At 58.0% G+C, this 13,706-nt stretch overlaps 1 protein-coding gene across 1 annotated transcript; it reads right to left on the minus strand.

The window, feature by feature from the left end:
* Positions 1–767: 767 nt before the first annotated feature.
* LOC137771008 (NUT family member 2G-like) lies at positions 768–12,944 on the minus strand. Its single transcript, XM_068554031.1, has 12 exons — positions 12,929–12,944; positions 10,251–10,965; positions 9,169–9,297; positions 7,949–8,121; positions 7,199–7,494; positions 6,697–6,813; positions 5,637–6,175; positions 4,555–4,683; positions 3,336–3,508; positions 2,586–2,881; positions 2,084–2,200; positions 768–1,562 (listed from the first exon to the last, which is right to left on the minus strand). The coding sequence occupies exons 1-12, from the start codon at positions 12,942–12,944 to the stop codon at positions 768–770; spliced, it is 3,495 nt and encodes a 1,164-aa protein (XP_068410132.1).
* Positions 12,945–13,706: the final 762 nt, after the last annotated feature.

Consider the following 13,706-nt stretch of genomic DNA (forward strand, 5'->3'; position numbering starts at 1 on the left):
ATCCTCATTAGGATCAAGAGGTAGCTGCCTCAACCACTCTCCACATTGCAATAATCCCAGTGGGACTAGAGAACGCTCCCGCTATGACGAGGCAGACAGTCCTGTCCCCATGGCCAAGACTTTTCCTCTCTGGTCAGGCCACCCCCACAGGAAACCCTGGATGAGCGGAGGGTCACCCCAGCGCCATCGCCTGGCCACCTCAGGGAAGCAGAGAGCAGCTCCATAAAGACAAGGGCCGTCTCCGGGCTCCGTCCTAGAAACTGGTTAGTGTCCAGAGGGCTGAGAGGCACAAAGGCAGCTCTCCCTCCCCAGACGGTTCCGGGATGCAGAAGATGCTACAGATGCCCCAGAAGGCCCCTAGCCAAGCAGGCTTCAGAGAAGCGGATGATGAGGGGGTCCCTGGGGAAAGTGAGAGCTGTGCGTTCCCAGGGGCAGCCTGAGGAGTCCTTGTCTATGTGGAGGAAAGGTTTGGCCACCTGGAGATCCATAGCTCCTGTGACCTCCCTCACCCTTCCTTCCTCTCAGGATCGCTCTCTGTGGAGCAGCTCCACACGAAGAAGATGACAGTGGCCTGAGAGCATTCCCCACCAAAACTATCTTTATTCACAATTTACATACATCACTCCGAAGGTCCTGCCCACACCCACCTCCCCCACCTCCCTAACCCCCCACAATCCCAGGATCAGCACTGGGGTGAGGAGGAGCCCCTAGGCTCCCCTGGGGGCCGCCCTGGGGGGCTCGCCCTGGAGGGCCGGCCCGGCTGTTCCCTACTGGCTGCAGTGCTTCCTCTTCTTCTTCCTCCTCTTCCCTGTGACAAACGGGTCACCCTTTCTCTTTCTCGGCTGTGAGGGGCGAGCCAGCCCCAGAGCCAAGGCTGGCCTCGCAGAGACCCCGTGGCCAGCCCCGGGGATGGGCAGCTTCTCAGCAGCGGCTGGGCGCCCACACAGAGCCCGCTTCCTCGACTTGGGAGCGGCTGGTGGAGCTGGGCTGGGGCCTCTTCTCTGAGGGGAGGGGGCCTGGGGAGCACTCTGGGCCCCCCAACCTCCAGGGGAGGCCAGGCCTGAGGCAGGGGCAGGACTCTGGGACAGCCGGCAAGGCGGCAGGCTCTGCAGAGAAGCCAAGACGGAGGCCAGGCTGTGGAGCGCCTCCTCGTCCTCACTGGACGCGTCCCTGGGCCCTCGGGCCTCCCGAACAGGAGACACCTCTCTGAGAACAGACGCATCCCTGGGTCCCAGTAGAGGGCTAGTGTGCCTTTGACCCTGGGGAGGGGAGGGCCGTCCGGCCCGGAATGGAGAGACCTCCTGACGTCCTCGAGAGGGAACAAAGACTTTGGGCCTGAACGGGCCAGTGTCTGTTCGGATGGGCCTATGAAGAGCCTCAACATCAATCTCTGGTGGGCAGACTTCATCACTGACCCCTCGATGGCGGTCTTGGTCGTGCCTCTGGGCATCTTGGCCGGCGTGGGACTCAGATGGACTTGAGCCCATTCCGGGTGCACTGTGGCTCGGGGCTGCCGGCCCACCTTCGTCCTCTTTCAAGTCCAGGAGTCGTTTCTGCACCAGCTGGTAGGAGGGAGGAGGACAGTGACAGCTACACTCGCACGTGTGAGAGGAGGAGCACTGGGCAGTGGGACAATGGCCCTGGGGGGGAGGAGGGGACGGGTGACCCCAGGACTAGACTCCAAATACAGACACGGTGGCATTCCTGCCATCCTCCTGCACCTTATTCCCAGCTGTGTGTCCTTCCCTCCGCTCCCGGCTCCCCATCCTCTCCTTCCTAGCACCCTGCGCTGCACCCACCCCAGAGAGGGCCCTTCCCCATGCCAGGCCTCCGAGGCAGGGAAGGGACGGACAGAGCCATGTGAGCCTCCTGTTCTGGGGCCCTACCTCTCCCCTGCTCACTGGGGTCCCTCCGTGCCCTGGTCTTCCTGGGTGTCCCTTGTCTCCCCTGTTCTACCTGCGATCCCTCCCTCCTCTGGCTCCCCTGGGCCACCTGGTTTCCCCTGTCCCCTGGATCACCTGGGGTCCCCCCTCCCCTGGAGTCCCCTGGCTCCCTGAGTGTCCCTCTCCCTCCCCTGGCTCACTTCTTCAGGGGTGAGTCCTTCCTCCTGCTTCAGCTCCTCAGCAAGGGCCAAGAGATCCAGCTGTGGGTCTGGGGAAAACAATTCTGCCAGGAATCGAGGGTGAATGACTGCCTCCACCTCGGACAGAAAGAAGAGACTGTGAGCATCCTTGGCCAGGAGTGGCCTGTGACACAAGAAGACCAGGAGGGAAAGTGAAAAGCAGAGACCCACCCCCACTCTCCTCCACAAGGCGGGGATGGTCAGCACACACACACACACACATGCACATACACAGTCACACACAAAAGAGCACATATACAGATGCACATACACAGACACACAAAGGCATACACACAGACACAAACATATACACACATACATCTGCGTAAACCTCCCCTAACACCGGGCTCAGGAACAAGGAGCTGAGCTTAAGTCCCATTGGCCTGAGCAGAACCCAGATCTTGGGTGCTGAGAGTTCCATGCCCTGGCATCTTGTAGACCCCAGGCTCCAGGCCCAGCCTACCTTGGTGACAGAGTCTTCCCGGGAACGCAGCTCGTCAGTGTAGCTCAAGAGACACGGGTCCAAGTAGGTGTCGTCCTCTTCCTGCTTCAGCTCATTTCCGTCCTTTCCACATTCTGCATGTGACTTGCCTCTGGCTGAGTGGACGGGCCCCACCAGCGCCTCCATCCTGTCCACATACTCCCTCACAGTCTCAGGGGGAATATCCTCGGGCGCCATGGGCTCCGGGGTCCGCTGGGATCTGTGTGGCTTCGGGTGCGAGGGCTGGGCCCTGGGGCCGGACATCCTGGGAGCACAGGCTGAGGCAGAGCAGGAGGAAGGGAAGGAAGGTGAGGGACTCCCGGTCCACCTCCTGACCACCGAGCGCACGTTGGTGAGGGCATTGTTTGGGGGACGTTGATGTGGGTGTGGGAGGGGTCAGGACCATCTGAAGCCTCATGCACAGTTGGAGAGGGGGAGGTTAGGGGGTCATCTAAGAGAGTCACAAGTAAGGAAGTGGGGAACCTCCAATTTTCTAGGGGTCTCCCCATCAAGCCCACTTCTTAGGCAGACTTAGTGTGGGGTCCTTTGACAGGGAGGTGTGAGAGGAGTTACAAAACTGACCAAGTCAATACCCCGTAGTGACAAAGGGCAGCTGAGACCCCACCCCCCCACCCCCCGCCTCGGTGGCTGTTTTGGTTGAAAGACCAATGCCCCTGTCTTGAAAGAAAAGGATCCACATGGGGACGGTGGCCAACCCTAGGCCCCTGTTACCTGTGCCTTCAGCTCCAGTGGGAACCTGGGTGCCTGGCTGAAGGCGCACTTTCGGGGCTGGGGGCCCCCGAGGATCCAGCTTCGGTGGGGCTGGAGGAGGCAGGTCCTGCGCGCACTGCATCCACTGCAAATTCTGAATGTGCATCTCCTCCTCGGCCGCAAATTCCATGAACCTGGGGGGTGACGGAGGCACAGGCCACCCTGAGAAAAAGGCCTGGGTTCTGGAGCCCAACAAAGGCAGCCAAGAATGAGGCACTGGGAGAGGATGTGCCTTGGGGCCGTCAAGGCCCTGTGAGGTGCTGTCCACAGCAGAGAGCTGCTCCTGGAAGTGATAACAAGATCTGGGACCCTTCCTGCCTCACCAGCATTGGAGGGCATTCAACAGCATAGACCCAGGTCGCTGAATTGAACCAGGTCAACGGGACACATGGCTGACCCAGGGGGCACCCTCCTCATGCCCCCGTCCCCATCCAGAACCACATGAAGGGCTGACAGCCAGAGGCTGGAACAGGCATGTGTTCCCACAGGGGTCCTTGCCCGAATCCAGGACACTGGGCTAGGACTGAGAGTCCTGGAACATAGACCTGGAGACAGGGCCCAGGAGAGGCTGGACGATGTGGATGCTGAGCTTAGAGGAGAGGCCTTCCCTTCCTCTGAGAGGCGCCCGTTTGTTTGCTTTTGTTTCTTAAACCAAGGGGATTACCATGGAGCAAACACTGGAAGGGCCGGAGACCCTTGGGCCGACGACAGCTGGCTTCCCCAGCCTCTTCAGGGATGCCAGAGTACCCACTCAGGGCACTTTTCATGAGGAGAGGTGGTCCCAAATCTATGTTAAGTGGCCGCCAGCCACCCACCACTAAGGAAGCAGCAGGCTGGCGGGTGGAGCTCTTTCCCCGGCCCAGCCCATATGGCCGGAGTTGGACCCCTACTGGACTCACAGCTTCACCCTGCCCCGTCCTGAGACCTTCATGTCAAGGCAAGGGTAGGTCAAAATCAGGGGAAGGCAGAGCTCCTGGTAGAGGAAGGACAGAAGTCTCAAACTCTCAAGGTGAGGGAGGGGTTTCTGGAGGACAGTAGGGCCCCTGGGCTGCGGGGCCCCTGTGCTGGGTGACAGCCCTTCTCCTCTGTCCTCTCTGATGAGCACCCCCACGGCCAGACCCTGCCCTCACCCACTCGCCTCACCCTCCACGCAGCCCCTGGGCCCAGGACGCTGACTCACTTTTCCGCCATCTCGTAGTAGATCATCCGGTCAAGGTTGCTCAAGCGCCGCCATTCCTGCACGGCCCTCCACAGTCCCTCCTCCAGCGGCATGGTGGGATTCAGGCAGGCCACGGATCGAAGCACTGGGCTGTAAGCCCTCGGGGTCAGTCTCCGGGCCCAGCCCAGCCCCCACCTGCCTGACCCCACCCGCCCATGTGGACCACACATCACTCAACCCAGAATGACTGAGCAACAGGAGGGTGAGAGGCGGGCGTCTGGGAGGGCAAAGACAAGCCTTCCCGGCCACTGCTGTCACCGCCTCACACTCACTCAAGGATGACCATCCACTCCCAGGCTAGAGCTGGGACATTGTGCCTTGGGGAGCTCTTTTCCTCCTCAAGGCTGCATTTTCATAATAAAAATCACCATCATCAATGAGGCATGGCATGTGCCAAGCAATCTGCTAACACTTCATAGATTAGCCCAAGGAGTCTTCTGCACAGTCCTCTGAGTGAAGTGTAATTGTCCCCTTTTTACCAGGGACCGGAGGTTTAGGATGGAAATGCCTGCCAGGCTCACAACTCTAGTGGGAGAGAGCCTACACCCTTAGGAGAGCTCTACCATCACCCTGTTCCTAGTGGAATTCTCCACAACGAAGCGGAGGCATGCATAAAGCGCTCTCCTGGGCCCCGCGCTCCTCCCCCTCCTCTGAAGTGACCTCCCCTGGTCATGTACACTCAAGTCCTGTATGAAGGACACGGCACCACAGGAGAGTGCGGCATCCACTCCTTGGCTCCTCACCTTACACCACGACCCTCTCTGACTGCAAGTCTTCAGTCCATATTACCATGAGAATCATGGAAGAGCAAGCTGGCCAGACTCACAGGGTGGTGGGGCCCGTTGAGATAGGGCACATTTCAGTCCTGATGTCACGGACGGGCAGGCCCACCCATGTGACCGACAGTGTGCCTTCTCATAGCATGGACATCGCCCTCACACCTTCCTTCCAGTATCCCTAGAAACCTAACGTGCGAGTCCATCCCCAGTTCCTCTTTATCTAAAAGCTCCCATAAGCTCAGGACCCCCTGAGCGTTCACTCACATGAGAAAGCAGGAAAAAGCTTCTGCATCAGGACTCGGGCGAAAGTGTCTCCGGGCCAGGGGCTTGAAGCGCTGCCAACGTCGGAAGTTACTGTACTCTCTCTGGGGGTTAGAGGAGCCATCCTGCGAGGCGTTGGACTGGTTGGTGGCCAGGCGGCCCTCCGTGGAAGTGCCATGTGGCCATGGCCCAGAGTTCACTGGGCGAATGATAGGGGCCAGCTGGGCAGCTGGTGGTGGAGCTTGAGGAGGAAAGCCTGGGGTCCAGCCTCCCTTGCCAGCCTGACGTCCTCGAGAGGGAACAAAGACTCTGAGCACAAAGGGGCCAGTGTCTGTTCGGATGGGCCTATGAAGAGCCTCAAAATCAATCTCTGGTGGGCAGGCTTCATCACTGACCCCTAGATGGCGGTCTTGGTCGTGCCTCTGGGCACCTTGGCCAGCGTGGGACTCAGAAGGACTTGAGCCCATTCCGTGTGCACTGTGGCTCGGGGCTGCCGGCCCACCCTCGTCCTCTTTCAAGGCCAGGAGTCGTTTCTGCACCAGCTGGTAGGAGGGAGGAGGACAGTGACAGCTACACTCGCACGTGTGAGAGGAGGAGCACTGGGCAGTGGGACAATGGCCCTGGGGGGGAGGAGGGGACGGGTGACCCCAGGACTAGACTCCAAATACAGACACGGTGGCATTCCTGCCATCCTCCTGCACCTTATTCCCAGCTGTGTGTCCTTCCCTCCGCTCCCGGCTCCCCATCCTCTCCTTCCTAGCACCCTGCGCTGCACCCACCCCAGAGAGGGCCCTTCCCCATGCCAGGCCTCCGAGGCAGGGAAGGGACGGACAGAGCCATGTGAGCCTCCTGTTCTGGGGCCCTACCTCTCCCCTGCTCACTGGGGTCCCTCCGTGCCCTGGTCTTCCTGGGTGTCCCTTGTCTCCCCTGTTCTACCTGCGATCCCTCCCTCCTCTGGCTCCCCTGGGCCACCTGGTTTCCCCTGTCCCCTGGATCACCTGGGGTCCCCCCTCCCCTGGAGTCCCCTGGCTCCCTGAGTGTCCCTCTCCCTCCCCTGGCTCACTTCTTCAGGGGTGAGTCCTTCCTCCTGCTTCAGCTCCTCAGCAAGGGCCAAGAGATCCAGCTGTGGGTCTGGGGAAAACAATTCTGCCAGGAATCGAGGGTGAATGACTGCCTCCACCTCGGACAGAAAGAAGAGGCTGTGAGCATCCTTGGCCAGGAGTGGCCTGTGACACAAGAAGACCAGGAGGGAAAGTGAAAAGCAGAGACCCACCCCCACTCTCCTCCACAAGGCGGGGATGGTCAGCACACACACACACACACATGCACATACACAGTCACACACAAAAGAGCACATATACAGATGCACATACACAGACACACAAAGGCATACACACAGACACAAACATATACACACATACATCTGCGTAAACCTCCCCTAACACCGGGCTCAGGAACAAGGAGCTGAGCTTAAGTCCCATTGGCCTGAGCAGAACCCAGATCTTGGGTGCTGAGAGTTCCATGCCCTGGCATCTTGTAGACCCCAGGCTCCAGGCCCAGCCTACCTTGGTGACAGAGTCTTCCCGGGAACGCAGCTCGTCAGTGTAGCTCAAGAGACACGGGTCCAAGTAGGTGTCGTCCTCTTCCTGCTTCAGCTCATTTCCGTCCTTTCCACATTCTGCATGTGACTTGCCTCTGGCTGAGTGGACGGGCCCCACCAGCGCCTCCATCCTGTCCACATACTCCCTCACAGTCTCAGGGGGAATCTCCTCGGGCGCCATGGGCTCCGGGGTCCGCTGGGATCTGTGTGGCTTCGGGTGCGAGGGCTGGGCCCTGGGGCCGGACATCCTGGGAGCACAGGCTGAGGCAGAGCAGGAGGAAGGGAAGGAAGGTGAGGGACTCCCGGTCCACCTCCAGACCACCGAGCGCACGTTGGTGAGGGCATTGTTTGGGGGACGTTGATGTGGGTGTGGGAGGGGTCAGGACCATCTGAAGCCTCATGCACAGTTGGAGAGGGGGAGGTTAGGGGGTCATCTAAGAGAGTCACAAGTAAGGAAGTGGGGAACCTCCAATTTTCTAGGGGTCTCCCCATCAAGCCCACTTCTTAGGCAGACTTAGTGTGGGGTCCTTTGACAGGGAGGTGTGAGAGGAGTTACAAAACTGACCAAGTCAATACCCCGTAGTGACAAAGGGCAGCTGAGACCCCACCCCCCCACCCCCCGCCTCGGTGGCTGTTTTGGTTGAAAGACCAATGCCCCTGTCTTGAAAGAAAAGGATCCACATGGGGACGGTGGCCAACCCTAGGCCCCTGTTACCTGTGCCTTCAGCTCCAGTGGGAACCTGGGTGCCTGGCTGAAGGCGCACTTTCGGGGCTGGGGGCCCCCGAGGATCCAGCTTCGGTGGGGCTGGAGGAGGCAGGTCCTGCGCGCACTGCATCCACTGCAAATTCTGAATGTGCATCTCCTCCTCGGCCGCAAATTCCATGAACCTGGGAGGTGACGGAGGCACAGGCCACCCTGAGAAAAAGGCCTGGGTTCTGGAGCCCAACAAAGGCAGCCAAGAATGAGGCACTGGGAGAGGATGTGCCTTGGGGCCGTCAAGGCCCTGTGAGGTGCTGTCCACAGCAGAGAGCTGCTCCTGGAAGTGATAACAAGATCTGGGACCCTTCCTGCCTCACCAGCATTGGAGGGCATTCAACAGCATAGACCCAGGTCGCTGAATTGAACCAGGTCAACGGGACACATGGCTGACCCAGGGGGCACCCTCCTCATGCCCCCGTCCCCATCCAGAACCACATGAAGGGCTGACAGCCAGAGGCTGGAACAGGCATGTGTTCCCCACAGGGGTCCTTGCCTGAATCCAGGACACCGGGCTAGGACTGAGAGTCCTGGAACATAGACCTGGAGACAGGGCCCAGGAGAGGCTGGACGATGTGGATGCTGAGCTTAGAGGAGAGGCCTTCCCTTCCTCTGAGAGGCGCCCGTTTGTTTGCTTTTGTTTCTTAAACCAAGGGGATTACCATGGAGCAAACACTGGAAGGGCCGGAGACCCTTGGGCCGACGACAGCTGGCTTCCCCAGCCTCTTCAGGGATGCCAGAGTACCCACTCAGGGCACTTTTCATGAGGAGAGGTGGTCCCAAATCTATGTTAAGTGGCCGCCAGCCACCCACCACTAAGGAAGCAGCAGGCTGGCGGGTGGAGCTCTTTCCCCGGCCCAGCCCATATGGCCGGAGTTGGACCCCTACTGGACTCACAGCTTCACCCTGCCCCGTCCTGAGACCTTCATGTCAAGGCAAGGGTAGGTCAAAATCAGGGGAAGGCAGAGCTCCTGGTAGAGGAAGGACAGAAGTCTCAAACTCTCAAGGTGAGGGAGGGGTTTCTGGAGGACAGTAGGGCCCCTGGGCTGCGGGGCCCCTGTGCTGGGTGACAGCCCTTCTCCTCTGTCCTCTCTGATGAGCACCCCCACGGCCAGACCCTGCCCTCACCCACTCGCCTCACCCTCCACGCAGCCCCTGGGCCCAGGACGCTGACTCACTTTTCCGCCATCTCGTAGTAGATCATCCGGTCAAGGTTGCTCAAGCGCCGCCATTCCTGCACGGCCCTCCACAGTCCCTCCTCCAGCGGCATGGTGGGATTCAGGCAGGCCACGGATCGAAGCACTGGGCTGTAAGCCCTCGGGGTCAGTCTCCGGGCCCAGCCCAGCCCCCACCTGCCTGACCCCACCCGCCCATGTGGACCACACATCACTCAACCCAGAATGACTGAGCAACAGGAGGGTGAGAGGCGGGCGTCTGGGAGGGCAAAGACAAGCCTTCCCGGCCACTGCTGTCACCGCCTCACACTCACTCAAGGATGACCATCCACTCCCAGGCTAGAGCTGGGACATTGTGCCTTGGGGAGCTCTTTTCCTCCTCAAGGCTGCATTTTCATAATAAAAATCACCATCATCAATGAGGCATGGCATGTGCCAAGCAATCTGCTAACACTTCATAGATTAGCCCAAGGAGTCTTCTGCACAGTCCTCTGAGTGAAGTGTAATTGTCCCCTTTTTACCAGGGACCGGAGGTTTAGGATGGAAATGCCTGCCAGGCTCACAACTCTAGTGGGAGAGAGCCCACACCCTTAGGAGAGCTCTACCATCACCCTGTTCCTAGTGGAATTCTCCACAACGAAGCGGAGGCATGCATAAAGCGCTCTCCTGGGCCCCGCACTCCTCCCCCTCCTCTGAAGTGACCTCCCCTGGTCATGTACACTCAAGTCCTGTATGAAGGACACGGCACCACAGGAGAGTGCGGCATCCACTCCTTGGCTCCTCACCTTACACCACGACCCTCTCTGACTGCAAGTCTTCAGTCCATATTACCATGAGAATCATGGAAGAGCAAGCTGGCCAGACTCACAGGGTGGTGGGGCCCGTTGAGATAGGGCACATTTCAGTCCTGATGTCACGGACGGGCAGGCCCACCCATGTGACCGACAGTGTGCCTTCTCATAGCATGGACATCGCCCTCACACCTTCCTTCCAGTATCCCTAGAAACCTAACGTGCGAGTCCATCCCCAGTTCCTCTTTATCTAAAAGCTCCCATAAGCTCAGGACCCCCTGAGCGTTCACTCACATGAGAAAGCAGGAAAAATCTTCTGCATCAGGACTCGGGCGAAAGTGTCTCCGGGCCAGGGGCTTGAAGCGCTGCCAACGTCGGAAGTTACTGTACTCTCTCTGGGGGTTAGAGGAGCCATCCTGCGAGGCGTTGGACTGGTTGGTGGCCAGGCGGCCCTCCGTGGAAGTGCCATGTGGCCATGGCCCAGAGTTCACTGGGCGAATGATAGGGGCCAGCTGGGCAGCTGGTGGTGGAGCTTGAGGAGGAAAGCCTGGGGTCCAGCCTCCCTTGCCAGCCTGACTAATTCCAACAGCTGGAGCAGTCACAACGGTCCCCATCACAGGGGTTGCTAAGAATACAGGTGCAGGACATGCAGCACTCCTGCTAAGGGCCCCTGGAGCGCTCCCGTTGAGGGGGGCCTGAGTAACGACAAAGGTCTGAGTCTGGGGGGCCTCCACTGTCCTCCCTTGTGACCTGACTTGGACAGTGAGGTTGCAAGCCCCAGGGGCACTGGGGCCACGGCCACCATTAGCCACCAAAGGCATCCTGGGGAAAGCTGGCAGCAGCAGGCTGCTGCCAGGAGGGAATGCTGGGGTGATGGGACGTGGCAGGTGCTGCTGCCAGGGTGGCCGGTGCTGGGCGCCAGGAATGGGTGGAGGGAAGGGCACTGCCGTGAAAGTAGACAAGGAGGCACCGGGGTTCATGGTCACATCCGTTCCCAGCACTGGAGATGCTGTTGAGGCAAAGGAAAGGAGTGAATGGAGGAGGAGAATGCGCAAGTGGAACTGAGGCTTTCTGTGGCATCAGAGTGTAAATCTCCACAGGTGAGGGACACTTGGACAAGGGAAACTGTGCAGCGTGCAAATGTCTTCAAGTGATTTTCATGCCCTAACCTCCAGTTGAGAATTATTCCACTGGTGACCCCGCGCCCATCCACCAAGGTCCCAAGGTCCCTGACCCCTGTCTGCCAAGAAGAAATCGCCTCAGCAAGCACTGACTTGGAGACCCTCCCTAAGGCACCCCCTGGCACCTAAGCCTCACAGGCTGTCTCCCAAGACCTGGAACTGTGTGGACATCCGCTCTGTGAGAAATGCCCCTCAGCCGGCGTACTAACAGGTAGGGACCTTCTCCAAGGTAAGTTCTAGGCACCCAAAGGCCCTTTGTGGACAGGTATTGTGTAAAATATTAGGGCCCCACCTCCTCCTCAGTCCTCCTTTTCCTGATGCTCAGTATAAATCCCCTCTTTCTTTCCTAGCCTCACAAAACAAAACAAAATGCTGGAAAATATCTCTCTAATGGAATCCCAATACAAACCCATACCATTGGCCCAGAATGCACCTGCATCTCAGAACAACCCACAGCAGACACGTAACATGGGCCACGTCCTGCCACCCCCTCCCCAGTGCCCAGAGTCACTGTCATCACTCAGGAGTTCTGTTCCTAGGAGGCGGGGGTGGGGGGGGGGGTGTGTGAGAAGTAGGCACGTGTCCCTTAGATTCTGTCATTTCACAGCCAGTGATGGCTGCAGAGGATTAAACAAGGGCCAGGGAATTGTCATGTTACATTGGTCATGGGAGTACAGACCGCCTGTGGTCCTTCCCCTTCCAGCTCCCAATAACGGAAAGACAATCTGAGAAGCAGGCAGAAGCCAGTTGCCATGGCGATCAAATTGTCTGGAACACATCCCTGTTCAGGAGAACAAGGTACACAAAACGGTGCACCTAATTAATCAGAACAGGTGTCATAGGACGTGTAATAATAACACAGAAGATCTTCTTCCTGCCCCTGGGCTACGCTCCTTCCCCCTTTAAAAGAGGAAGCAGCCTTCACACACATTCCACCCGAAACAACCCCACTCCACATCTGTCCCCTGTCCATGAAGGAGTGACAGGAAATATGAACAAACTCTTCCTCTCAAGGCAGCCTGAGGGTCCACCATGAGATACTGGATGAGATGAAGTAAGTCTGAAGAACTGCGATTCCACAAAAGGAAGAACAATTCAGAACAACTCAGGAACCTGAGCCCTCTCTTGGCTGAAGTTACACGGTTGCCCATCCCCTGTTGAATCCCAAGCAACAGTTGCCTGAACTGAGAAGTGAGCTCTGGGCTGGGAGGAGTGGACGAGGTGTGGGCTGCGGCAGTTAGAGTAACCTCCTGCCTAGCTCTCGGAGAGGACACTTCACTGCAGGTGTGGCCACACACAGCCCCACTGAATAGTTTTCTCACCAAGACCATCTCTCCCCACGGCCCCCTTAGATACAGTATGCTCCTGTTCAAATCCCTTAGAAAGATATGGTGAGGCAAGCTTCAGGTGCCACAGGAACACAATACAGGTCTAGGCTTTCCTCATGACCCTCCCTGTGTCACCACCAGGACACCACACACATCCTTACACACACGTTTCAAAGTGGCTTGTCTCCCTTCTAGAAAGAATCAACCTGCCTGCTGCCATCCTTTCTCCATAGCCAGGGCAATTCCTCTTGATCCGCCTCCAATGACCCCTCCTCCCCAGTGCAGTCTCAGGTTTCTTCAGGCTCCCCAGTCTCCCCAGGTGAAATGTCCTCGTGTGTCCAGCGCTCTCTTCTCCCTCTACTTCAGTCCAACTGTGTGCCCACCGTGAAGTGTCACGTGTGAACCCGAAGGATGTGAGGGATGGCAGGGTCTCTGAGAACACACCCCCAGCCTATAGGCTTACCTCCTTCTGAAGCCATCCTGCAGGCTTGGGCACGGACTACTGCTGCCTGGTAGCCTCAATGAGAAAAGTCAAGACCAGGACCCAGAGAGTGACCTGCTTCAACAGACGCTCAGGATCCAACTGAAGGAGGGGCAGGTTTGAGTCATAACAGTAGAATGTGGCTGAAACATTCTGCAGTGGGGGAGGGGCAGAGGGCACGTGGGTCTGGGTAGGGTGGGGGTGGGGAGACATTCCACGAGGGCTCTGGCAGGTAGGCAAGAACCGGAAGTTCCTTCCACCTCACACAGTGGCAACACAATTGGCGTGTGCCTCTTTACGCAGTTTATAGACTGTTTTTTTGATTCACGGCACCGAGGTCGGACTTGACGGTCCCTTCCTTTCACTTCTTTTTCCATCAACCTAGTTTTGTGTCCCTCAACACACTCTGCTTCCTACCTGGCTCTTGACTTACTTCAACAGAGACTAGACTTTCTGAACAAAATTCAGAACTGTTAGTCTGATAAACACTTGGGTATTTATGGCCACATGGAACTGAGTATTTGAAATTAGGATTGTCTCAGCAGATCCAGTGTCTTTGACTGCTGTATGTACATCACTCCTAAGGGAGTGGTCCTTGTGCTCCAACCAACATCCAGCAGGACCAGCCTTACTAATGATCCTTTGTGCTGGAAAGCCCCCGTCCATCAAAAAACCGTCATGCAGCCCCCATGTCCAAGACCAGAATTCACTAAATGTCTTTCTCATAGTATTCCATGGTTGTAAAACATTTAGTTTTTTA

Source organism: Eschrichtius robustus, chromosome 10 (assembly GCF_028021215.1).
Source record: "Eschrichtius robustus isolate mEscRob2 chromosome 10, mEscRob2.pri, whole genome shotgun sequence".
Lineage (NCBI taxonomy): Eukaryota > Metazoa > Chordata > Mammalia > Artiodactyla > Eschrichtiidae > Eschrichtius > Eschrichtius robustus.